The sequence below is a fragment of the Salmo salar genome, chromosome ssa19 (genome assembly GCF_905237065.1).
Source record: "Salmo salar chromosome ssa19, Ssal_v3.1, whole genome shotgun sequence".
Classification (NCBI taxonomy): domain Eukaryota; kingdom Metazoa; phylum Chordata; class Actinopteri; order Salmoniformes; family Salmonidae; genus Salmo; species Salmo salar.
In genome coordinates, this window is record NC_059460.1 from 70,149,214 (window position 1) to 70,174,794 (window position 25,581).

General features: G+C 47.0%; 1 protein-coding gene across 6 annotated transcripts in view; it reads right to left on the reverse strand.

Annotated features, from left to right (window-relative positions):
- Nucleotides 1-22,806, reverse strand: part of map3k15 (mitogen-activated protein kinase kinase kinase 15) — a 34,016-nt gene extending 11,210 nt beyond the window's left edge. The window contains exons 1-21 of one of the 6 annotated variants that reach the window (XM_014159370.2): nucleotides 22,666-22,806; nucleotides 21,979-22,501; nucleotides 14,466-14,605; nucleotides 13,838-13,861; nucleotides 13,660-13,737; nucleotides 12,122-12,315; nucleotides 9,193-9,468; nucleotides 8,063-8,233; nucleotides 7,768-7,880; nucleotides 7,339-7,498; nucleotides 6,060-6,210; nucleotides 5,728-5,835; nucleotides 5,018-5,067; nucleotides 4,810-4,905; nucleotides 4,612-4,699; nucleotides 4,364-4,497; nucleotides 3,716-3,843; nucleotides 3,372-3,502; nucleotides 2,208-2,313; nucleotides 814-971; nucleotides 446-629 (exon numbers count right to left, since the gene is read on the reverse strand). In XM_014159370.2, the coding sequence (XP_014014845.1) occupies nucleotides 446-629; nucleotides 814-971; nucleotides 2,208-2,313; nucleotides 3,372-3,502; nucleotides 3,716-3,843; nucleotides 4,364-4,497; nucleotides 4,612-4,699; nucleotides 4,810-4,905; nucleotides 5,018-5,067; nucleotides 5,728-5,835; nucleotides 6,060-6,210; nucleotides 7,339-7,498; nucleotides 7,768-7,880; nucleotides 8,063-8,233; nucleotides 9,193-9,468; nucleotides 12,122-12,315; nucleotides 13,660-13,737; nucleotides 13,838-13,861; nucleotides 14,466-14,605; nucleotides 21,979-22,306 (2,818 nt within the window). In that variant the 5' untranslated portion in view covers nucleotides 22,307-22,501; nucleotides 22,666-22,806. Of the gene's footprint in view, nucleotides 1-445; nucleotides 630-813; nucleotides 972-2,207; nucleotides 2,314-3,371; nucleotides 3,503-3,715; nucleotides 3,844-4,363; nucleotides 4,498-4,611; nucleotides 4,700-4,809; nucleotides 4,906-5,017; nucleotides 5,068-5,727; nucleotides 5,836-6,059; nucleotides 6,211-7,338; nucleotides 7,499-7,767; nucleotides 7,881-8,062; nucleotides 8,234-9,192; nucleotides 9,469-12,121; nucleotides 12,316-13,659; nucleotides 13,738-13,837; nucleotides 13,862-14,465; nucleotides 14,606-21,978 lie in introns of all 6 variants that reach the window. The other 5 variants (XM_014159374.2, XM_014159369.2, XM_014159371.2 and 2 more) reach the window with 5 other exon arrangements.
- Nucleotides 22,807-25,581: the final 2,775 nt, after the last annotated feature.

A 25,581-nucleotide genomic window follows, 5' to 3' on the forward strand; every position in this document is an offset into this window, starting at 1 on the left:
ACATCACCATGTCTGCCAGTGTGTGTGTGTGTGTGTGTGTGTGTGTGTGTGTGTGTGTGTGTGTGTGTGTGTGTGTGTGTGTGTGTGTGTGTGTGTGTGTGTGTGTGTGTGTGTGTGTGTGTACAGTAGGTCTGTGTGTGATGTGATTTGTATGAGCTGCAGCATTTCAGTGACGTCATGGAAACAATCTGAGTGGATTAAACGGTTAAATCACCCATTAATTTATTAGCGCACACACACACACACACACACACACACACACACACACACACACACACACACACACACACACACACACACACACACACACACACACACACACACACACACCACAGACACACCACAGACACACCACACACACACCACACACACACCACAGACACACCACACAGACACCACAGACACCACAGACACCACAGACACACCCAATGCTGAACAGCCCTACCTGATGGCTTGAAGGCGATCTTGCTCTTCTTTCCCTTGACATTGTGTCGTACGAAGATATCTTTGAGCAGGTCTGAGGCGGTAGCCCTCTTATTAGGGTCAGGCTCAAAACAACGCAGGATAAACGACTTGGCCTCCAACGACAACGACTCTGGGATCTCTGGGTGGATCTTAAACATCCCCACCTACACACACACGCACGCACACAAACACTGTAACAGGTGGTCTGATGAATCACGTTCACTTGATGCCTTCACTTCAGGCTTTAGCTCAGCTGGCTAACAAAGTCTTATAACATGCAGGAGACACAGGTTTGAACCAGTCACATAATGAGTCTTGGAGCACATCAAACCAAACACACACACCCACCTTAAACATGGCAGCCTGAGGCTCTCCCAGCTCGTGGAAGGGGGGTTTCCCAGTAGCCATCTCTATGATGGTGCAGCCCAGAGACCAGATGTCAGCTGGAGCCCCGTAACCCCGAGGACCCTTGTCTATGATCTCTGGAGCCATGTACTGCAGGGTGCCTAGGTAGGACACAACACACACACATTCATAACAACATTCCATGTTGATAACAAACTCATGTGTAGGGAGAGAGGTGTTGGTCAGAGAGGGAGAGAGAGAAAAAGGGAGAGAGGTGTTGGTCAGAGAGGGAGAGAGAGAGAGAAAGAGGGAGAGAGAGAAAGAGGGTGAGAGAGAAAGAGGGAGAGAGGTGTTGATCAGAGAGGGAGAGAGAGAAAGACGAGATAAGAGAGTGGAAAGTAAAGGACAAATAATTAGGGATAGATGACGAGAGAGTAATGAAAGAGGGATAGATGAGGGATAGATGAGAGTAATGAAAGAGGGATAGATGAGAGTAATGAAAGAGGGATAGATGAGGGATAGATGAGAGTAATGAAAGAGGGATAGATGAGGGATAGATGAGAGTAATGAAAGAGGGATAGATGAGGGATAGATGAGAGTAATGAAAGAGGGATAGATGAGGGATAGATGAGAGTAATGAAAGAGGGATAGATGAGGGATAGATGAGAGTAATGAAAGAGGGATAGATGAGGGATAGATGAGAGTAATGAAAGAGGGATAGATGAGGGATAGATGAGAGTAATGAAAGAGGGATAGATGAGGGATAGATGACGAGAGAGTAATGAAAGAGGGATAGATGAGGGATAGATGAGGGATAGATGAGGGATAGATGAGAGTAATGAAAGAGAAACACACTCGTAGTCCCTAACCCCCTCTGGCTAATTAACTAACATCTCTCTCTCTCTGTGTGTGTGTGTGTGTGTGTGTGTGTGTGTGTGTGTGTGTGTGTGTGTGTGTGCGTGTCTAGGACAGATCATCTGTATCCTGAGAGATTTCATCCACTCCACGGAGCGACGCGTCATGGCAACAACCAAACTAAAACTTGGATGTGTGTGTGTGTTGTTTGTGCGTGGGCGCATGCATGTGAGATAGAGAGAATGAGGAGCAGCCAGCTGTCAATGTGTGTATGAGTGTGTTTCTATAGAGGCTGATAGTGGCTCTTGACATTTCGAGGGTCATTTGACATTTTGAGATCCAGGCAAGACTAGACAGCCGTGGACTGACTGGACTGAACGTTAGATGTTGGATACTTTCAAGTTACTACTACTGACAACGTTTAGGATATTTGGAGTTTAAAATAAACAGTTTATTTGTAAGAGATATTCAACAACAGTTCAGAAAATATACCAGGTTGCAGAGGAGTTGCCACAGAAAACAATATTGTGTGTGTGTCATACCAGTGAAGGTCTCGGTACAGGGGTTGACCCCCGCAAGCCTTTTGGACGTCCCAAAGTCTGATATCTTCAGAACTCCACTGTAGGTATTAACTAATACATTATCCCCCTGAGAGAGAGAGAGAGAGAGAGAGAGAGAGAACAGCGAGAGAGAGAAAGAGAGAGAGAGGCAGCGAGAGAGAGAAAGAGAGAGAGATATGCTCAATCATGAGGCATCAAAGCCAAAGGAACTGAATAATATTTAGAAATGCTATAGAAGGAAGGAAAGTAGTGTGGAAATCTACCAAAAAACTATTAGGCAACAACAAATGTAATCCCTTCTAGACAATCTCCTGGACAAAATGTTTCATTGTAATAGTGAAAACCTAAACAGTATATTTTACCTCAGCTTCCCAATCAAATCTAAAAATGTCAAGCAGACAACCTAAGAAAATTAACAACAATGACAAATGGTTTGATGAAGAATGCAAAAACCTAAAAAAGACATTGAGAAACCTATCCAACCAAAAACATAGAGATCCAGAAAATCTTAGCCTAAATTATTGCACCCACACTGCTTGCGCGCGCCAACGAGCGTCTGCATTGCCAAGGGCTAAAATAGAAGTCAGTTCCATTTGTCACGCAGATCGCGCTGTAAGTCCTGCCTCTCCCATCTCCTCATTGGCTTATAGAAGCAGATACCCACGTGCCATCTCCTCATTGGTTATACCCACGTGGGTGACTGAAAGACGAACGAGGTCAGTGGCGGTAATGCACCTAATTTATGAAAGTTGCCAATCGCAATATAAAGTCAAGAGAAGAAAAAGCCTGGAAGAGAGATGATTAGAAACGATTCGGTTGACCGTTTTATGTGAGGATTAATTGGCGGAGTAGAGGACCTTGTGCATTCAGGTAAAATAACAACTCAATGTTTATATCCCAGGATAAATTAGCTAGCAACAGTAAGCTAGCTAAATAGGACAAATTAGCTAGCAAGTGCAAGCTAGCTGGCTAAATTGCCATAAATGTTTAATGCTTTTCGACCTGTCCCCAAATTAATATAATTGGTTCAGAGTTTGTTTTGATATTTTAACCTGCGTGTCGTGATTGTGTTGGTGTGGGGGGACAAAATACATTTATGCACGATGGTGCACGCGCGCAGCCGGTTTGGGTTCCGTGTGAGGTTACCTTGATGTCACGGTGTACTATCTGGTTCTCGTGGAGATAGCGGAGTCCCTCCAGGATCTGCCGTGTGTAGAAGATGATGGTTGCCTCCTTCAACGGACCCCACTTTGACCGCAGCAACGCTGACAGACTGCCTGTTATACACACACACTTAGAGAGCAGCAACTCATAAAAACTGCCTGCACATACCGGTTAGGTGACAGACAGACAGACAGACAGACAGACAGACAGACAGACAGACAGACAGACAGACAGACAGACAGACAGACAGACAGACAGACAGACAGACAGACAGACAGACAGACAGACAGACAGACAGACAGACAGACAGACAGACAGACAGACACCTCCAGGGACTTGCTCCATGAAGATCTTGATGTATCCGTCCTCTGAGACTGAGCCCAGGTACTGAACAATGTTCCTGTGTTTCAGGTACTTATGCAGCGCTATCTCCTCATGAAGGGGTTGGGAGTACCTAACACACACAGAGAAGAGGGTTACGGACATGTACACACACTAACTAGCTCTCACAGTCTCACGTCAGAATTAGAACTTCATCCATGTTTCTCAAACGTCAAATTTGGAAGTTGTTGCAAATGTCAAATTACAAAGTGTTTCAGGTTAAGTTTAGCATTAACTCAGAATATTTAAGGCTAGGGTTAATTTTAGGCATTATGTCTGAAATCTTAAGGTTAGCCATTAACTGCAAATGGTTAAGGTAAGTGTTAAGGTTTGGGATAGCTTTGAAACAAACAAAAACAACTTTATAGCACTGGATTCAAACTTACAACCTTTGTAGTCAGAGGCAGATGCTTCTACCCATCTCCTATCCCCGTCCACAACACCCTAGCAAAACCCAAACCGACTTGAAGGTAACAGCTCTCACTGTTGCCTCTAGTGTCCGGTTTCTACGTCATCTCCCGACGTCCTCAGACATGGATGGATGTTGAATACTGACTTGTATCACGATGACCTGGCTGAACACACCCACTGACCTGCTGTCTCTCTCTGGTATCTCTTTAATGGCGATGCGGACCTGGTTGCTCATGTCTCTCCCAGCGTACACCACTCCATAGGTCCCCCGGCCCAGCACCACACGGTCCGCCTTCTCGTTAATGTCATACTCGTACTGCAACACACACGTGCAAAAACATATACATAAACACACACCTATGCACTCACTTGTACTGAACCATAAGCACAGATCCTTGTGGAACACATATTCCTGAATATAAACACTGACCTCCAGGGTGTCTCCGTCTCCATCTCCCTCCAGCTCCACTGCATTTCCTGTTCCATCAGAAATCATCTCCTTCACCATGGAACAGAACCTACACGCAGACCACAGAAAGTGTCAATACAACAGACATAGAAACAAGACGTACCGGAGCTGAATGAACGATGTCTGTCAGTGAGAATGGGACTGGGGTGTGATCCTGACCGGCCACACTGGTCTTCAGTAGAGAAGTAGATCTGGAAGTCGTCTGAGTTGTCGTGAACATACAGGAAACAACAGCGCTCATCAAACTTAGAGATACTGAGGAGAGAGGAATGGGGAGACAGGAAGGGGAGGGTTGTTTTTAAAGCATGCCACATACAAACACTAATGTTAACATGAGCAAGAACATGAAAACCATAAACACACATACCTGATTCCTTTGATGGATGTTGCAGTGAAGTTCCACTCATGGATCCCTTTCTAGACATGGACAGAGAGGTCAGAGGTCGAGGTGGGTAAACACACGGGATAGAGGAGGAGTGTAGAGGAGGATCAGGAGAGGAGAAGAGGGAGAGGGTAGGAGGAGAGGAGAGGAGGATCAGGAGAGGAGAAGAGGGAGAGGGTAGGAGGAGAGGAGAGGAGGATCAGGAGAGGAGAAGAGGGAGAGGGTAGGAGGAGAGGAGAGGAGGATCAGGAGAGGAGAAGAGGGAGAGGGTAGGAGGAGAGGAGAGGAGGATCAGGAGAGGAGAAGAGGGAGAGGGTAGGAGGAGAGGAGAGGTGGATCAGGAGAGGAGAAGAGGGAGAGGGTAGGAGAGGTGTAGAGGAGGATCAGGAGAGGAGAAGAGGGAGAGGGTAGGAGGAGAGGAGGATCAGGAGAGGAGAAGAGGGAGAGGGTAGGAGGAGTGTAGAGGAGGATCAGGAGAGGAGAAGAGGGAGAGGGTAGGAGGAGAGGAGAGGTGGATCAGGAGAGGAGAAGAGGGAGAGGGTAGGAGAGGTGTAGAGGAGGATCAGGAGAGGAGAAGAGGGAGAGGGTAGGAGGAGAGGAGGATCAGGAGAGGAGAAGAGGGAGAGGGTAGGAGGAGTGTAGAGGAGGATCAGGAGAGGAGAAGAGGGAGAGGGTAGGAGGAGAGGAGTTCTGACCGTTTCAGCAGGGGAGACGTGCCAGATGGACACATTCTTCTCCTCCGCTTCGCTGTTGATGGAAACATATGAGGGCTGGTAGACCTTAGTAGGCTCTAGGATCAACACCTACACACACACAGTGAGAGAAAAGGTTGGGGATGAGTGTGTGTGTGTGTGTGTGTGTGTGTGTGTGTGTGTGTGTGTGTGTGTGTGTGTGTGTGTGTGTGTGTGTGTGTGTGTGTGTGTGTGTGTGTGTGTGTGTGTGTGTGTGTGTGTGTGTGTGTGTGTGTGTGTGTGTGTGTGTGTGTGTGTGTGTGTGTGTGTGTGTGTATATATATGTGTATGTGTACCGGGAAGCGCAGTCCATTGCTTTTTCCTCTAGTGGCCTCTACAATGATGTCCATCCAGAAGTTGAGCCTCTCTCTCTGGGGAGAGTGTTCTACTGTTGTCTTCTTAAATCTCTGGATCAACTGCAGGTTCTGAACCACAGACCGCAAGTACCTAGGAGAGAGAGATGTTATGAATACAATAAATGGACCTTCTTTTAAAAATATTTGACTATAAACACACAACTAACACACACCCACACCTTGTAGAGGATGGCTCTCCGCTCGCTGACTTTTTTCAGCAGAAAAATAAATAGAGGGATGGAGAGGGAGAAAGACAAAGAGGGATAGAAAGAGAGGAAGAGGGATGGAGAGGGAGAAAGACAAAGAGGGAGAGAAAGAGAGGTAGAGGGATGGAGAGGGAGAAAGACAAAGAGGGAGAGAAAGAGAGGAAGAGGGATGGAGAGGGAGAAAGACAAAGAGGGAGAGAAGGGGGGTAGAGGGAGGGAGTGGGAGAAAGACAAAGAGGGAGAGAAAGAGAGGAAGAGGGATGGAGAGGGAGAAAGACAAAGAGGGAGAGAAAGAGAGGAAGAGGGATGGAGAGGGAGAAAGACAAAGAGGGAGAGAGAGAGAGGTAGAGGGAGGGAGTGGGAGAAAGACAAAGAGGGAGAGAAAGAGAGGAAGAGGGATGGAGAGGGAGAAAGACAAAGAGGGAGAGAAGGGGGGTAGAGGATGGAGAGGGAGAAAGACAAAGAGGGAGAGAACGAGAGGTAGAGGGAGGGAGTGGGAGAAAGACAAAGAGGGAGAGAAAGAGAGGTAGAGGGAGGGAGTGGGAGAAAGACAAAGAGGGAGAGAGAGAGAGGTAGAGGGAGGGAGTGGGAGAAAGACAAAGAGGGAGAGAAGGGGGGTAGAGGGAGGGAGTGGGAGAAAGACAAAGAGGGAGAGAAGGGGGGTAGAGGGAGGGAGTGGGAGAAAGACAAAGAGGGAGAGAGAGAGGTAGAGGGATGGAGAGGGAGAAAGACAAAGAGGGAGAGAGAGAGAGGTAGAGGGATGGAGAGGGAGAAAGACAAAGAGGGAGAGAGAGAGAGGTAGAGGGAGGGAGTGGGAGAAAGACAAAGAGGGAGAGAGAGAGAGGTAGAGGGATGGAGAGGGAGAAAGACAAAGAGGGAGAGAGAGAGAGGTAGAGGGAGGGAGTGGGAGAAAGACAAAGAGGGAGAGAGAGAGAGGTAGAGGGAGGGAGTGGGAGAAAGACAAAGAGGGAGAGACCGAGAGGTAGAGGGAGGGAGTGTGTGTGTGTGTTTACCAGATGGGTGGTTTGAGTTTGAAGAGTTTCTCTGCGGCCTGCGTAGCTTTAGGGATGTCGTTAGCCAACATACTAACGGTGAAGAACTGACCAACATCCCAGTAGTTATTCATCTTCTCTAACGAGCCCTTACGACCCAGTAGACTGTTTAACCTTACACCTGGGAGGGGGAGAGAGAGAGTTTTTTATATTGTTTATTTCACTTTTATTTATTATCTATTTCACTTGCTTTGGCAATGTAAACATGTTTCCCATGCCAATAAAGCCCCTTGAACTGAACTTGAGAGAGTGAGTAAGAGATAGAGAGAGAAAGAAAGAAAGAGAGATGGAGAGAGCGAGTCTAAACAACAGGGAAGTGAGTATTGATCCCTGAAGAACCCCAGTGGTGTAGGGGTTAAGTGCAGGATTTAAGGGTTGTAGAGTTCTTACCAATCTTCCTCAGCTCGATGGAACTCTCAAACTGTTGTCCAGCAACAATGAGCAGAATAGCCAGATTGATACCAGAGTAAAGAGTTGGCTGGAGCTCAAAACCTTTTCTGTACCTAGAGAGAGAAAGACAGACGGGGGAGAGGAAGAGGAATTTTATTTTGACCATTTACAACCTACTTGGCCCCCTTCTTGGAGACAGTGCATCATGGGCCGCCTGTCTGCTCACTGGGCCCCTGGGCTTCAGTCCTGCTAAACTTGTGGATGCGTTAAGTGTTTCTTGGTGTGTTTGTCTCACCACTGGATGGCGTTGTCTCTGTTCTTGGTGTCTTTACAGTCAGAGTCGAGAAAGATGTCCTTGTAGATCCGTCCACACAGGCAGAACATGTCTGGAGCCGGGTGGTCACATGACCGTAACACCTGTAACATCACACCTAGAGCCTGCTCTCTGTCCCCCGGGCTGTTCCTCCTATATACACAAGAGTTCGCTCTCTGGTTAAAAATAAGAAAGTCAACACACGCTAAAGCTGTATTTGCATTGAACCCTTGGTGTCCATTGTGCAACATAGCTAAGCCTTGTTAAACTTCAAAGTAAACAATGGTCACTTTTATTATTGCAGTAGGCTACAGAAGGCTATGTATGCATAGGCCTTTAACTGGCTCTTGCCTGTGGATGGTGGACCCCATATCTAGTGAGCTTCTAAATAGGTACATCTTTAAACTATCTATCTTCACTGTTCTCCTGCACAATAACACACCTCCGCTGGCCTTTCAGCTGTTCCTAAATACTTGTTGAGTCCCAGGAAAAATGAGTCTAGAACTTCTTGGTCACTTGTTTTTTTTACTGTTAGCCTATTCGATGACAGAAGCAAACTTGCTCTTGCTTGCTGAATGTAAAATACAGCTAGGCCAAAATGTTTGAAACGAGAGAGAGCGCAATGCTGTGATCACATTTGGTGGTGATGATGAAGACACATTGTTGTACTGACAGGACGCAGCAGACAGGCAGAGATCAGTAGGCCTGCTGTGAAAAACAAGATCCAAAAGAGTTTACAAAATTGTTTAAATGACCTGCAAACCACCTGAGCAACGAGCTTTACAGGCCATTATAAATCACAATTCCAAAATGCTTCTGTCTAGTCAGTGACGTAATAAAAACAAAAGCATGGTGATTTACAGTTACAGTTACTTGGCGGTCTAGAACCTAGTGCTTCGGTTCCCCTTTCAGGCTCACGAGCCGTGTGTGTGTACGTGTATGCATGTGCGTGTCTGTGTGTGTGAAAAATGACAATAGTGATAATAATGACTTTAATCATGAAACATTCTGGAGCAGCCACACACCATATTACAGACCTACCTATCTACACAGAGGTTCAGACACTACAAGGAGTGTGTGTGTGTGTGTGTGTGTGTGTGTGCGTGTGTTACCTGTTGAGAGCGAAAGCATAGTGGAACTGTATCATGGGCTGTGTGGCCAGGTCACAGGTAGGCAGCATCTCCAGAGTCTGGACCAGTTTCACCATGGCATCATAGTCCTGTATGTCTCTGTATGAGAACAGCAGGTTCATGACGATGTCCTGTGTTAGGACCTCTGTGTTGTCGATGCGGAGTTTAATACGAGACAGCTCCTTGGCTAGCTCCTCCCCCTGGTACTTATCACGGGCCTTCCTGATGTCATTCAGCAGAGTGTCCTTAAATGAGGCACTACAGAGAGAGAGCAGGGGGGGAGATGGGGGAGAGAGAGAGGTGAGAGAGGGGGTTAGAGAGAGAGCAGGGGAGAGAGGGGAGAGAGGGGGAGAGAGAGGAGAGAGGGGGGAGGGGGGAGACGGGGAGAGAGAGGGGAGAGGGGGAGAGGGGGGTTAGAGAGAGAGCAGGGGGAGACGGGGAGAGAGAGAGGTGAGAGAGGGGGTTAGAGAGAGAGCAGGGGAGAGAGGGGAGAGAGAGAGGAGGGGGGGAGACGGGGAGAGAGGGGAGAGAGGGAGAGATGGGGAGAGAGCGAGGTGAGAGAGGGGGTTAGAGAGAGAGCAGGGGAGATAGAGGGAGAGAGGGGGGAGAGAAGAGGGGAGACAGGGGAGAGAGAGGGAGAGAGAGAGAGCAGGGGAGAGAGAGGGAGAGAGGGGGAGCAGGGGGGAGACGGGGAGAGAGAGAGAGGTGAGAGAGGGGGTTAGAGAGAGAGCAGGGGAGAGAGAGGGGAGAGAGGGGGAGCAGGGGGGGAGACGGGGAGAGAGAGAGAGGTGAGAGAGGGGGGTTAGAGAGAGAGCAGGGGAGAGAGGGGTAGAGAGAGAGGAGAGAGTGAGAGCAGGGGGATACGGGGAGAGACAGGTGAGAGAGGGGGGGAGAGAGAGGAAAGAGAGAGAGGAAAGAGGGAGAGCAGGGGGGGAGACAGGGGAGAGAGAGAGGTGAGAGAGGGGGTTAGAGAGAGAGCAGGGGAGAGGGGGGAGAGCGAAAGAGGGGGGAGAGACTTGATTTCTGTAATGCCCCACCTCTCCTACCAGTCAGATGATGCCCCCACCCACCTCTGGCCCATCTCCTGCCCTGCCTCCAGTGCTACAGCCTTCCCTGTAGCTCAGTTGGTAGAGCATGGTGTTTGCAACGCCAGGGTTGTGGGTTCGATTCCCACAGGGGGCCAGCAAAAAAATACATGTATGAAATTGTATGAAATGTATGCATTCACTACTGTAAGTCGCTCTGGATAAAAGCGTCTGCTAAATGACTAAAATGTAAATGTAAATGCTGCTCCTGTCCTCCCCAGCCCTGAGACTCTTCTACCCCAGCCCTGAGACTCTTCTACCCCAGCCCTGAGTCTCTTCTACCCCAGCCCTGAGTCTCTTCTACCCCAGCCCTGAGACTCTTCTACCCCAGCCCTGAGACTCTTCTACCCCAGCCCTGAGACTCTTCTACCCCAGCCCTGAGACTCTTCTACCCCAGCCCTGAGACTCTTCTACCCCAGCCCCGAGACTCTTCTACCCCAGCCCTGAGTCTCTTCTACCCCAGCCCTGAGACTCTTCTACCCCAGCCCTGAGACTCTTCTACCCCAGCCCTGAGACTCTTCTACCTCAGCCCTGAGACTCTTCTACCCCAGCCCTGAGACTCTTCTACCCCAGCCCTGAGACTCTTCTACCCCAGCCCTGAGACTATTCTACCCCAGCCCTGAGACTATTCTACCCCAGCCCTGAGACTCTTCTACCCCAGCCCTGAGTCTCTTCTACCTCAGCCCTGAGACTCTTCTACCCCAGCCCTGAGTCTCTTCTACCCCAGCCCTGAGACTCTTCTACCCCAGCCCTGAGTCTCTTCTACCTCAGCCCTGAGACTCTTCTACCCCAGCCCTGAGACTCTTCTACCCCAGCCCTGAGTCTCTTCTACCCCAGCCCCGAGTCTCTTCTACCCCAGCCCCGAGTCTCTTCTACCCCAGCCCCGAGTCTCTTCTACCTCAGCCCTGAGACTCTTCTACCCCAGCCCTGAGACTCTTCTACCCCAGCCCTGAGTCTCTTCTACCCCAGCCCTGAGTCTCTTCTACCTCAGCCCTGAGACTCTTCTACCCCAGCCCTGAGTCTCTTCTACCTCAGCCCTGAGACTCTTCTACCCCAGCCCTGAGTCTCTTCTACCCCAGCCCTGAGACTCTTCTACCCCAGCCCTGAGTCTCTTCTACCCCAGCCCTGAGACGCTTCTACCCCAGCCCTGAGACTCTTCTACCCCAGCCCTGAGACTCTTCTACCCCAGCCCTGAGACTCTTCTACCCCAGCCCTGAGACTCTTCTACCCCAGCCCTGAGACTATTCTACCCCAGCCCCGAGTCTCTTCTACCCCAGCCCCGAGTCTCTTCTACCCCAGCCCCGAGTCTCTTCAACCCCAGCCCTGAGACTCTTCTACCCCAGCCCTGAGACTCTTCTACCCCAGCCCTGAGACTCTTCTACCCCAGCCCTGAGACTCTTCTACCCCAGCCCTGAGACTCTTCTACCCCAGCCCTGAGACTCTTCTACCCCAGCCCTGAGACTATTCTATCCCAGCCCTGAGACTCTTCTACCCCAGCCCTGAGACTCTTCTACCCCAGCCCTGAGACTCTTCTACCCCAGCCCTGAGACTCTTCTACCCCAGCCCTGAGACTATTCTACCCCAGCGCTGAGACCAGCGTGGATTCTCTCTTGGTCTTATGTTACATTTCCAGTTCAACTTGGGTCAGTAGCCCTTCTATCCATCATGTTTAATAGTGTGTGTGTGTGTGTTTATGCGCGTGCATGCATGTCTGTCTCTGTGCCTGTGCCTGTGTCTCTCTCTCTCTGTGTGTGTGTGTGTGTGTGTGTGTGTGTGTGTGTGTGTGTGTGTGTGTGTGTGTGTGTGTGTGTGTGTGTGTGTGTTACCAGGAGGTGACGTGGATGTCCTTGAGCAGTGAGGTGAAGCGGTCGGTGAGTGGCAGACAGAGAGGACTCAGCAGGCTGTCCCAGCTGGGCTGCATGTATTCACTGGCCCTCCTCTGGGCATCACTCTCACAACACATATACTCATGGTTAGGAGTCAGCACATAGGGGATGAAGTAGTAGTTACCACTGGACGCCTGGAGACAGAAAGAGAGAAAGGGAAGGAGGGGGGCATAGGGAGACAGGGGGGTAGGGAGAGAGAGGGAAGGAGGGGGGCATAGGGAGACAGGGGGGGTAGGGAGAGAGAGATATAGGAGGGGGGGTAGGGAGATATAGAAAGGGAGAGATAGAGATATAGGAGGGGGGTAGGGAGAGATATAGAAAGGGAGAGATAGAGATATAGGAGGGGGGTAGGGAGAGATAGAGATATAGAAAGGGAGAGATAGAGATATAGGAGGGGGGTAGGGAGAGATATAGAAAGGGAGAGATAGAGATATAGGAGGGGGGTAGGGAGAGATAGAGATATAGGAGGGGGGGTAGGGAGAGATAGAGATATAGAAAGGGGAAGAAAGGGGGTCAGTAGATTTGGAGGTCCATGTTTTTACTTAACCTTTATTTAAACAGGTTAGTCTTGTTGAAATGAATATCAGTTTTTCGAGAAAGGTTGATTTGGTCGTCAACTGTTAGCCTCGTTAACACTCTTGAGAGCAGGTCATATCCCATGATTCCACAGTGATGGCAGTCACATGGCCGTGCTCCGCCACATCGTCACCATAAAGGTTGAAGTTCAGATGCTATGTGTGTATTGGAGGTCGGGTAGCTGTTTGGATGGGAGTCAAATTTAATCTGGGGTTTATTGAGAGCCTTGCAGTCTATATCACACACACACACACACACACACACACACACACACACACACACACACACACACACACACACACACACACACACACACACACACACACACACACACACACACACACACACACACACACACACACACACACACACACACACACACACACACACACACACTTCTCTGAATATGTTCACAACAAGTCAGTCCAACAGCACTGAAATCAGGAAGCAGGTATTTGTGTCCCAAACACATAAACTACTCTCTCATAGAGTGCAACACAATACTCCGGAGCCATGTATTTAGAATGAGATAAATATCTCTGGTATACACTTCACACACACACACTGACGGTCATCATGCCTTCTCATCCCAACACACTTCTAAGGGGCACATACTAAGGTGAGGTGAGTAAGGTCACACACACACACACAGACTCTGGTGAGCAAGGTCAGAGGTTAAGGCGAGCAGGGTCAGAGGTTAGGGTGAGCAGGGTCAAAGGTTAGAGTTAAGGTGAGCAGGGTCAAAGGTTAGAGTAAAGGTGAGCTGGGTCAGAGGTTAGAGTTAAGGTGAGCAGGGTCGGAGGTTAAGGTGAGCAGGGTCAAAGGTTAAGGTGCTAGAGACTCTGCCAAATGCATGTGTTAGACCGGAGGGGACTCCCAGGGTAATTTGCAGAAGTACCTACTTTGTTGCGTAATCCAGAGCCTCTGTACTCTGGAGGGAGCTGAACCCAGGGGAACCCTAATGTCTGTGTTCTAGACGCCTTCCCCACAGACACAGAGTGAACAACACAACAACACAGAGATAGAGCGAAAGTTCAGAGGCTAAAGATGAAGTATTTTAGTACTCATGCAGATACTTACAGTGTTTTTCTGTGCCACCATGTCCTACAAAAGAGAGAAATACTTGTAAGAATAAAATTGAGGAGAGTTGTGAAGTTGAGAGAGTTAGTGTGTTGTAGTAGTGTGCAGTCTATCTGTTGAGTTGTGCTGTTTGGCATTAAGGGTCCCCACACTTACTTCAGTTACAACAACATTCCTTTTTATCACTGTGGAAATAGCTGCCAGACACCTAGTCCACTTCAACTGTGGCTAAAGCACACACACGCAGCAGAACAACGAACAACAGACACACACACAGACAAACACACAGACAAAAAACACACATTGGGCTGTAAATAAACCCAGTGCGCTACGTTGTTCAGAGGATGGAATGCCATCTATGACCTCACAGCCAACGCCTCCCTCACCCTACAGGTGCCATATCTTAATTTGAGCCAGTTTCACACAGCAAGAAAATAATCTCCTTCTGAACCATTATTTTTTTGTAGGGGTTGATACATTTTTCAGGTAGGGCAAATAAAGTCTGATATTTTAAAGTGGAAATTACAAGTTTTAGAAGTCTTTGCCTTTCTGCAGCAACAGGATGCTCCAATTGAAATATGGCACCTGTATCTACCCAGCTTGGATTCCGCTGTGTTTGTGTGTGTACCTTCAGTGACAGAGCGGTGTCGGGGTCAGTGTCATGGTACAGGATGACATTGTTGGCCATGTCGAAGCTCTCTCTGACACCCAGATGGTAAAACAACGAGGGCTGACGGAACACGTCACTCATATCAACTACCGCTATGTCTGGAGAGAGAGAGAGAGAGGATAGAGAGAGGAGGGTTAGGGTTCAGGGAAACATATTATGTCTTCAACAATAGCTGTATTGTAGTGGTAGTGTCTGTATTATAGAGCTAGTGTCTGTATTGTAGCGGTAGTGTCTGTATTGTAGCGGTAGTGTCTGTATTGTAGTGGTACTGTCTGTATTATAGTGGTAGTGTCTGTATTGTAGCGGTAGTGTCTGTATTGTAGCGGTAGTGTCTGTATTGTAGTGGTACTGTCTGTATTATAGTGGTAGTGTCTGTATTGTAGCGGTAGTGTCTGTATTGTAGCGGTAGTGTCTGTATTATAGAGCTAGTGTCTGTATTGTAGTGGTAGTGTCTGTATTGTAGCGGTAGTGTCTGTATTGTAGCGGTAGTGTCTGTATTGTAGTGGTAGTGTCTGTATTGTAGTGGTACTCTAGTGTCTGTATTGTAGTGGTACTGTAGTGTTTGTATTGTAGTGGTAGTGTCTGTATTGTAGTGGTAGTGTCTGTATTGTAGTGGTAGTGTCTGAATTGTAGCGGTAGTGTCTGTATTGTAGTGGTAGTGTCTGTATTGTAGCGGTAGTGTCTGTATTGTAGTGGTAGTGTCTGTATTGTAGTGGTAGTGTCTGTATTGTAGTGGTAGTGTCTGTATTGTAGTGGTAGTGTCTGTATTGCAGTGGTAGTGTCTGTATTGTAGTGGTAATGTAGTGTCTGTATTATAGAGCTAGTGTCTGTATTGTAGTGGTAGTGTCTGTATTGTAGCGGTAGTGTCTGTATTGTAGTGGTAATGTCTGTATTAGTGGTAGTGTCTGTATTGTAGTGGTACTGTAGTGTCTGTATTACAGTGGTACTGTAGTGTTTGTATTGTAGTGGTAGTGTCTGTATTGTAGTGGTAGTGTCTGTATTATAGTGGTAGTGTCTGTATTATAGTGGTAGTGTCTGTATTATAGAGCTAGTGTCTGTATTGTAGCGGTAGTGTCTGTATTGTAGCGGTAGTGTCTGTATTGTAGTGGTACTGTCTGTATTATAGTGGTAGTGTCTGTATTGTAGCGGTAGTGTCTGTATTGTAGCGGTAGTGTCTGTATTATAGAGCTAGTGTCTGTATTGTAGTGGTAGTGTCTGTATTGTAGCGGTAGTGTCTGTATTGTAGCGGTAGTGTCTGTATTGTAGTGGTAGTGTCTGTATTGTAGTGGTACTGTAGTGTCTGTATTGTAGTGGTACTGTAGTGTTTGTATTGTAGTGGTAGTGTCTGTATTGTAGTGGTAGTGTCTGAATTGTAGCGGTAGTGTCTGTATTGTAGTGGTAGTGTCTGTATTGTAGCGGTAGTGTCTGTATTGTAGTGGTAGTGTCTGTATTGTAGTGGTAGTGTCTGTATTGTAGTGGTAGTGTCTGTATTGTAGTGGTAGTGTCTGTATTGCAGTGGTAGTGTCTGTATTGTAGTGGTAATGTAGTGTCTGTATTATAGAGCTAGTGTCTGTATTGTAGTGGTAGTGTCTGTATTGTAGCGGTAGTGTCTGTATTGTAGTGGTAATGTCTGTATTAGTGGTAGTGTCTGTATTGTAGTGGTACTGTAGTGTCTGTATTATAGTGGTACTGTAGTGTTTGTATTGTAGTGGTAGTGTCTGTATTGTAGTGGTAGTGTCTGTATTGCAGTGGTAGTGTCTGTATTGTAGCGGTAGTGTCTGTATTGTAGCGGTAGTGTCTGTATTGTAGTGGTAATGTCTGTATTAGTGGTAGTGTCTGTATTGTAGTGGTACTGTAGTGTCTGTATTGTAGTGGTACTGTAGTGTCTGTATTATAGTGGTAGTGTCTGTATTGTAGTGGTAGTGTCTGTATTGTAGTGGTAGTGTCTGTATTATAGTGGTAGTGTCTGTATTATAGTGGTAGTGTCTGTATTATAGTGGTAGTGTCTGTATTATAGTGGTAGTGTCTGTATTATAGTGGTAGTGTCTGTATTGTAGTGGTACTGTCTGTATTGTAGTGGTACTGTAGTGTCTGTATTATAGTGGTACTGTAGTGTTTGTTTTGTAGTGGTAGTGTCTGTATTGTAGTGGTAGTGTCTGTATTATAGTGGTAGTGTCTGTATTGTAGCGGTAGTGTCTGTATTGTAGTGGTAGTGTCTGTATTGTAGCGGTAGTGTCTGTATTGTAGTGGTAGTGTAGTGTCTGTATTGTAGTGGTAATGTCTGTATTGCAGTGGTAGTGTCTGTATTGTAGCGGTAGTATCTGTATTGTAGCGGTAGTGTCTGTATTGTAGCGGTAGTGTCTGTATTGTAGCGGTAGTGTCTGTATTGTAGCGGTAGTGTCTGTATTGTAGTGGTAATGTCTGTATTAGTGGTAGTGTCTGTATTGTAGTGGTAGTGTCTGTATTGTAGTGTAACTGTAGTGTCTGTATTGTAGTGGTAGTGTCTGTATTTTAGCGGTAGTGTCTGTATTGTAGTGGTACTGTCTGTATTGTAGCGGTAGTGTCTGTATTGTAGCGGTAGTGTCTGTATTGTAGCGGCAGTGTCTGTATTGTAGCGGTAGTGTCTGTATTGTAGTGGTACTGTGGTGTCTGTATTGTAGTGGTACTGTAGTGTCTGTATTGTAGCGGTAGTGTCTGTATTGTAGCGGCAGTGTCTGTATTGTAGTGGTAGTGTCTGTATTGTAGTGGTACTGTAGTGTCTGTATTGTAGTGGTAGTGTCTGTATTGTAGTGGTACTGTAGTGTCTATATTGTAGTGGTAGTGTCTGTATTGTAGTGGTAGTGTCTGTATTATAGAGCTAGTGTCTGTATTGTAGTGGTAGTGTCTGTATTGTAGCGGTAGTATCTGTATTGTAGCGGTAGTGTCTGTATTGTAGCGGAAGTGTCTGTATTGTAGGGGTAGTGTCTGTATTGTAGCGGTAGTGTCTGTATTGTAGTGGTACTGTGGTGTCTGTATTGTAGTGGTACTGTAGTGTCTGTATTGTAGTGGTAGTGTCTGTATTATATTGGTAGTATCTGTATTGTAGCGGTAGTGTCTGTATTGTAGTGGTAGTGTCTGTATTGTAGTGGTAGTGTCTGTATTGTAGTGGTAGTGTCTGTATTGTAGTGGTACTGTAGTGTCTGTATTATAGTGGTAGTGTCTGTATTATAGTGGTAGTGTCTGTATTATAGTGGTAGTGTCTGTATTGTAGTGGTACTGTAGTGTCTGTATTATAGTGGTAGTGTAGTGTTTGTATTGTAGTGGTAGTGTCTGTATTATAGTGGTAGTGTCTGTATTGGAGTGGTAGTGTCTGTATTATAGTGGTAGTGTCTGTATTTTAGTGGTAGTGTCTGTATTATAGTGGTAGTGTCTGTATTATAGTGGTAGTGTCTGTATTATAGTGGTAGTGTCTGTATTATAGTGGTAGTGTCTGTATTATAGTGGTAGCGTCTGTATTATAGTGGTAGCGTCTGTATTATAGTGGTACTGTCTGTATTGTAGTGGTAGTGTCTGTATTGTAGTGGTACTGTAGTGTCTGTATTATAGTGGTAGTGTCTGTATTGTAGTGGTGGTGTCTGTATTGTAGTGGTACTGTAGTGTCTGTATTGTAGTGGTAATATCTGTATTGTAGTGGTATTGTCTGTATTATAGTGGTAGTGTCTGTATTATAGTGGTAGTGTCTGTATTATAGTGGTAGTGTCTGTATTATAGTGGTAGTGTCTGTATTGTAGTGGTAGTGTCTGTATTGTGGTGGTACTGCAGTGTCTGTATTATAGTGGTAGTGTCTGTATTGTAGTGGTAGTGTCTGTATTGTAGTGGTACTGTAGTGTCTGTATTATAGTGGTAGTGTCTGTATTGTAGTGGTAGTGTCTGTATTATAGTGGAAGTGTCTGTATTATAGTGGTAGTGTCTGTATTATAGTGGTAGTGTCTGTATTATAGTGGTATTGTCTGTATTATAGTGGTAGTGTCTGTATTATAGTGGTAGTGTCTGTATTATAGTGGTAGTGTCTGTATTATACTGTAGTGTCTGTATTATAGTGGTAGTGTCTGTATTATAGTGGTAGTGTCTGTATTATACTGTAGTGTCTGTATTATACTGTAGTGTCTGTATTATAGTGGTAGTGTCTGTATTATAGTGGTAGTGTCTGTATTATAGTGGTAGTGTCTGTATTATAGTGGTAGTGTCTGTATTATAGTGGTAGTGTCTGTATTATACTGTAGTGTCTGTATTATAGTGGTAGTGTCTGTATTATAGTGGTAGTGTCTGTATTATAGTGGTAGTGTCTGTATTATACTGTAGTGTCTGTATTATACTGTAGTGTCTGTATTATAGTGGTATTGTCTGTATTATAGTGGTAGTGTCTGTATTATAGTGGTAGTGTCTGTATTATAGTGGTAGTGTCTGTATTATAGTGGTAGTGTCTGTATTATACTGTAGTGTCTGTATTATAGTGGTATTGTCTGTATTATAGTGGTAGTGTCTGTATTATAGTGGTAGTGTCTGTATTATAGTGGTAGTGTCTGTATTATAGTGGTAGTGTCTGTATTATACTGTAGTGTCTGTATTATACTGTAGTGTCTGTATTATAGTGGTAGTGTCTGTATTATAGTGGTATTGTCTGTATTATAGTGGTAGTGTCTGTATTATAGTGGTAGTGTCTGTATTATAGTGGTAGTGTCTGTATTATACTGTAGTGTCTGTATTATAGTGGTAGTGTCTGTATTATAGTGGTAGTGTCTGTATTATACTGTAGTGTCTGTATTATACTGTAGTGTCTGTATTATAGTGGTATTGTCTGTATTATAGTGGTAGTGTCTGTATTATAGTGGTAGTGTCTGTATTATAGTGGTAGTGTCTGTATTATAGTGGTAGTGTCTGTATTGTAGTGGTAGTGTCTGTATTGTGGTGGTACTGTAGTGTCTGTATTATAGTGGTAGTGTCTGTATTGTAGTGGTAGTGTCTGTATTGTAGTGGTACTGTAGTGTCTGTATTATAGTGGTATTGTCTGTATTGTAGTGGTAGTGTCTGTATTATAGTGGTAGTGTCTGTATTATAGTGGTAGTGTCTGTATTATAGTGGTAGTGTCTGTATTATAGTGGTATTGTCTGTATTATAGTGGTAGTGTCTGTATTATAGTGGTAGTGTCTGTATTATACTGTAGTGTCTGTATTATAGTGGTAGTGTCTGTATTATAGTGGTAGTGTCTGTATTATACTGTTGTGTCTATATTATAGTGGTAGTGTCTGTATTATAGTGGTATTGTCTGTATTATAGTGGTAGTGTCTGTATTATAGTGGTATTGTCTGTATTATAGTGGTAGTGTCTGTATTATAGTGGTAGTGTCTGTATTATAGTGGTAGTGTCTGTATTATAGTGGCAGTGTCTGTATTATAGTGGTAGTGTCTGTATTATAGTGGTAATGTCTGTATTATAGTGGTAGTGTCTGTATTATAGTGGTAGTGTCTGTATTATAGTGGTAGTGTCTGTATTATAGTGGTATTGTCTGTATTATAGTGGTAGTGTCTGTATTATAGTGGTAGTGTCTGTATTATAGTGGTATTGTCTGTATTATAGTGGTAGTGTCTGTATTATAGTGGTAGTGTCTGTATTATAGTGGTATTGTCTGTATTATAGTGGTAGTGTCTGTATTATAGTGGTAGTGTCTGTATTATAGTGGTATTGTCTGTATTATAGTGGTAGTGTCTGTATTATAGTGGTAGTGTCTGTATTATAGTGGTATTGTCTGTATTATAGTGGTAGTGTCTGTATTATAGTGGTAGTGTCTGTATTATAGTGGTAGTGTCTGTATTGTAGTGGTAGTGTATGTATTATAGTGTTAGTGTCTGTATTATAGTGGTAGTGTCTGTATTATAGTGGTAGTGTCTGTATTATAGTGGTATTGTCTGTATTATAGTGGTAGTGTCTGTATTATAGTGGTAGTGTCTGTATTATAGTGGTAGTGCTGACAAGGTTTGCCGTTCCACAGAGTTGTGTTCTGTTGGTTTTAACGTAGCCACATTTTTGACAAGGGAAATGAAAATGAGTGTTTCTTGTTGGACAAGTTCAGGTAACATTAGTAGATCCTCTGCTGCAAAATGTTTTGTCCTGTTTCCTGCCTACCGAAGGCAGCCCTGGTGTTGTTGTTTGGTCACCCGGCTCGGGAGCAGCTGTAGGCGAGGTGTGGACAACATAATGGTATGGTATAAATAGAAATGAAAGCAGTCTGCGGCTCATCTTACACAGCCATGCTGCCGCACACGCGTGTCGATTCCTTGAGTCTTATTAGAGAGGGCGAGGGCGTGAGAGAACGCAGTACAACATGTCAGTGTGTCATAGCATCATCATCATCACTGTCATCATCATCATCACCATTATCATCATCATCATCACCATTATCATCATCATCATCACCATTATCATCATCATCACCATTATCATCATCATCGTCACCATTATCATCATCATCACCACCACCACCACCACCACCACCACCACCACCATCATCATCATCACCATTATCATCATCATCATCACCATTATCATCATCATCACCATCATCATCATCATCACCATTATCATCATCATCGTCACCATTATCATCATCATCATCACCACCACCACCACCACCACCATCATCATCATCACCATTATCATCATCACCACCATTATCACCATCATCACCATCATCACCATGACAGGATTAATATTGTAAGCCGACCCATATAACAAAAACATCACGTGTTACTAGGAAGTGGGTCAATACAGCATGATACCAACGGCACACGCAACAAGGCCAGTCTGTCACACACACACACACGTGCGTGCGCACACGCACACACACACATACACCAATGCCAGATAGTCACATTACCGGCTGGCTGGCAGGCAGGCAATGTGTTCCTGGAGAGCTAGCAGGCAGGTAGGGAGGGATAGGGCAGGGGTTAGTAGGGTTAAGGTTAGGACACCAGACCAGAACAAGGAAATAACATGTGGCCTGCATAAATAATATGCTGTAAGATAAAGTACACTATTCTTTTTTCCTATAAGTTTGTCTATATATTTTCTTATACAGTTTCCAGTCTTGGAATATTTCTATGTAAAAAAAATAAAAACGGTATGTATGTGTTGCTGCGTGTTTTCCTGCGCGCCCTCGTGGATTGTTCGAGTCATTATCTTGCCAGTCTGTTCACCACATGCCCATACTGGGTGAGTTCATCATCACAATAAAACAATGACAAATCCTATTACCGATATATTATGAATCTCAATCTTCATTAACCTGGCTAAGGCTGCTGATAACTTTACAAATATCATGTATTGTAACATTTCTTCATGCAAAAAGCATTTTTCAAAAACCCCAGGAGCAGATCAAAACTCAACTCCAACTGCTGAAATGATTGTGAGAAATAATAATGACACACACACAAACCTGCATCGTAGAAGGTGTCCAGCACCGAGGTCTCTCCGAAGTCCAGCCGTCCGAAGGTGACGGTGGTCAGCAGAGCGCTCTCTGCATCGCAGGCTCTCTGCAGACACTGGAGGGCCCCCGACTCGGGGCTGGTCGCCAGCACTGCCTTCAGCCCATCGTTCAGCACATAGACTGCCCTCAGGGAGCGCTGCTTGGTGGAGGGGCTTGGGCTGGACACATTCTCCCGGTCCACAGACCCGACAAACACCCCCTCGCGACTCTCCCCCCCTCCTCCTCGACCCTCTCCCCCTGCTTCGGTCGCCGGCGCACTCTGACCAGCCGTGTCCATGGCCCCAGGGATGAGTGCGGAGTCTGTCTCTCTCGTCCTCTGGTTTCCTCTCCTCCTGAGGATTGGAGCTGAGCTAGTGTCTCAGTGCACCTGTCGCCTGGGAAGTCGTGTGGGTCTGAGTCTGTCCACCGACTGCACCTCACACATCATTACCTTACTGTGTTACCAACCAGACCAGATCAGGCTAGTTCAACACTATCACACAGAGACGAGGGGGGGAGTAGTGTGAGAGAGAGAGAGAGAGAGAGAGAGAGAGTTATATGATGGCTCTGAGAAAATGTGTCAACAATCAGAAAGTCAGCAAACCGGCTGTCCGCTGCCTAGTGCCCGGTGGAGCGTGTGAATCTGTCGATCCAGACCTCTCCTCTCTGGTTCCGTCACACGCTGGTCTGGACGGGGTGTGTGCATCTCCTCAGGCTCTGTCCTTCTACAACACACACACACACACACACACACACACACACACACACACACACACACACACACACACACACACACACACACACACACACACACACACACACACACACACACACACACACACACACACACACACACACACTCTCTCTTCAAAACAGCTTATACTTCCCAGAGGTACTTAAACAGCACACATAGACAGTTGGGTTGTAGAGCTCTCTTGCAGGGCTGAAGTGCACAGCCGCTGCAGCTAAATATAAAACACTGTCTGTCCTCTGATCTGACACCCCCAGCCAGCCAGCCAGCCAACACTCACACACTCACATACACAGTCAACTTATTTTGAGTTATGTCCACTGCCCCGAGGACATTCTGGACCTGTCACACACGATATCTGTCTTTAGTCAAAGCAACACACACACGCAAAGACACACACACACACACACACACACACACACACACACACACACACACACACACACACACACACACACACACACACACACACACACACACACACACTACCTGAAGAGACAGAGATGGTAACACACACTTGCCTACAAAACACACACACAGCAAATACAGCAGTTTAAACAAGCAAGAAAACAGCAGCCTGTGTGTGTGTGTGTGTGTGTGTCCAGTGCTCTATGGAGACTCAGTCATGTTCTACCAGACTAATTAACTGAATCAACAGAGTAAAGAGCAGTGGAGTGGCACTGGACACACACACATACACACACATATACACTCACACAAAACCAATGCACAAACGTGTGTGTGTGTCCAGGTTGGGTTATCAGAGACACAGAGTAACTGATACCGTGGCTCTTCCTTGGGGTTTTTGGGACAGACACAGAGTAACTGATACCGTGGCTCTCCCTGGGGGTAGGGGGACAGACACAGAGTAACTGATACCGTGGCTCTCCCTGGGGGTAGGGGGACAGACACAGAGTAACTGATACCGTGGCTCTCCCTGGGGGTAGGGGGACAGACACAGAGTAACTGATACCGTGGCTCTCCCTGGGGGTAGGGGGACAGACACAGAGTAACTGATACCGTGGCTCTCCCTGGGGGTAGGGGGACAGACACAGAGTAACTGATACCGTGGCTCTCCCTGGGGGTAGGGGGACAGACACAGAGTAACTGATACCGTGGCTCTCCCTGGGGGTAGGGGGACAGACACAGAGTAACTGATACCGTGGCTCTCCCTGGGGGTAGGGGGGACAGACACAGAGTAACTGATACCGTGGCTCTCCCTGGGGGTAGGGGGACAGACACAGAGTAACTGATACCGTGGCTCTCCCTGGGGGTAGGGGGTCAGACACAGAGTAACTGATACCGTGGCTCTCCCTGGGGGTAGGGGGACAGACACAGAGTAACTGATACCGTGGCTCTCCCTGGGGGTAGGGGGACAGACACAGAGTAACTGATACCGTGGCTCTCCCTGGGGGTAGGGAGACAGACACAGAGTAACTGATACCGTGGCTCTCCCTGGGGGTAGGGGGACAGACACAGAGTAACTGATACCGTGGCTCTCCCTGGGGGTAGGGGGACAGACACAGAGTAACTGATACCGTGGCTCTCCCTGGGGGTAGGGGGACAGACACAGAGTAACTGATACCGTGGCTCTCCCTGGGGGTAGGGGGACAGACACAGAGTAACTGATACCGTGGCTCTCCCTGGGGGTAGGGGGACAGACACAGAGTAACTGATACCGTGGCTCTCCCTGGGGGTAGGGGGACAGACACAGAGTAACTGATACCGTGGCTCTCCCTGGGGGTAGGGGGACAGACACAGAGTAACTGATACCGTGGCTCTCCCTGGGGGTTGGGGGGACAGACACAGAGCAACTGATACCGTGGCTCACCCTGGGGGTAGGGGGACAGACACAGAGTAACTGATACCGTGGCTCTCCCTGGGGGTAGGGGGACAGACACAGAGTAACTGATACCGTGGCTCTCCCTGGGGGTAGGGGGACAGACACAGAGTAACTGATACCGTGGCTCTCCCTGGGGGTAGGGGGACAGACACAGAGTAACTGATACCGTGGCTCTCCCTGGGGGTAGGGGGGCCAGACACAGAGTAACTGATACCGTGGCTCTCCCTGGGGGTAGGGGGACAGACACAGAGTAACTGATACCGTGGCTCTCCCTGGGGGTAGGGGGACAGACACAGAGTAACTGATACCGTGGCTCTCCCTGGGGGTAGGGGGTCAGACACAGAGTAACTGATACCGTGGCTCTCCCTGGGGGTAGGGGGACAGACACAGAGTAACTGATACCGTGGCTCTCCCTGGGGGTAGGGGGACAGACACAGAGTAACTGATACCGTAGCTCTCCCTGGGGGTAGGGAGACAGACACAGAGTAACTGATACCGTGGCTCTCCCTGGGGGTAGGGGGACAGACACAGAGTAACTGATACCGTGGCTCTCCCTGGGGGTAGGGAGACAGACACAGAGTAACTGATACCGTGGCTCTCCCTGGGGGTAGGGGGACAGACACAGAGTAACTGATACCGTGGCTCTCCCTGGGGGTAGGGGGACAGACACAGAGTAACTGATACCGTGGCTCTCCCTGGGGGTAGGGGGACAGACACAGAGTAACTGATACCGTGGCTCTCCCTGGGGGTAGGGGGACAGACACAGAGTAACTGATACCGTGGCTCTCCCTGGGGGTAGGGGGACAGACACAGAGTAACTGATACCGTGGCTCTCCCTGGGGGTAGGGGGACAGACACAGAGTAACTGATACCGTGGCTCTCCCTGGGGGTAGGGGGACAGACACAGAGTAACTGATACCGTGGCTCTCCCTGGGGGTAGGGGGACAGACACAGAGTAACTGATACCGTGGCTCTCCCT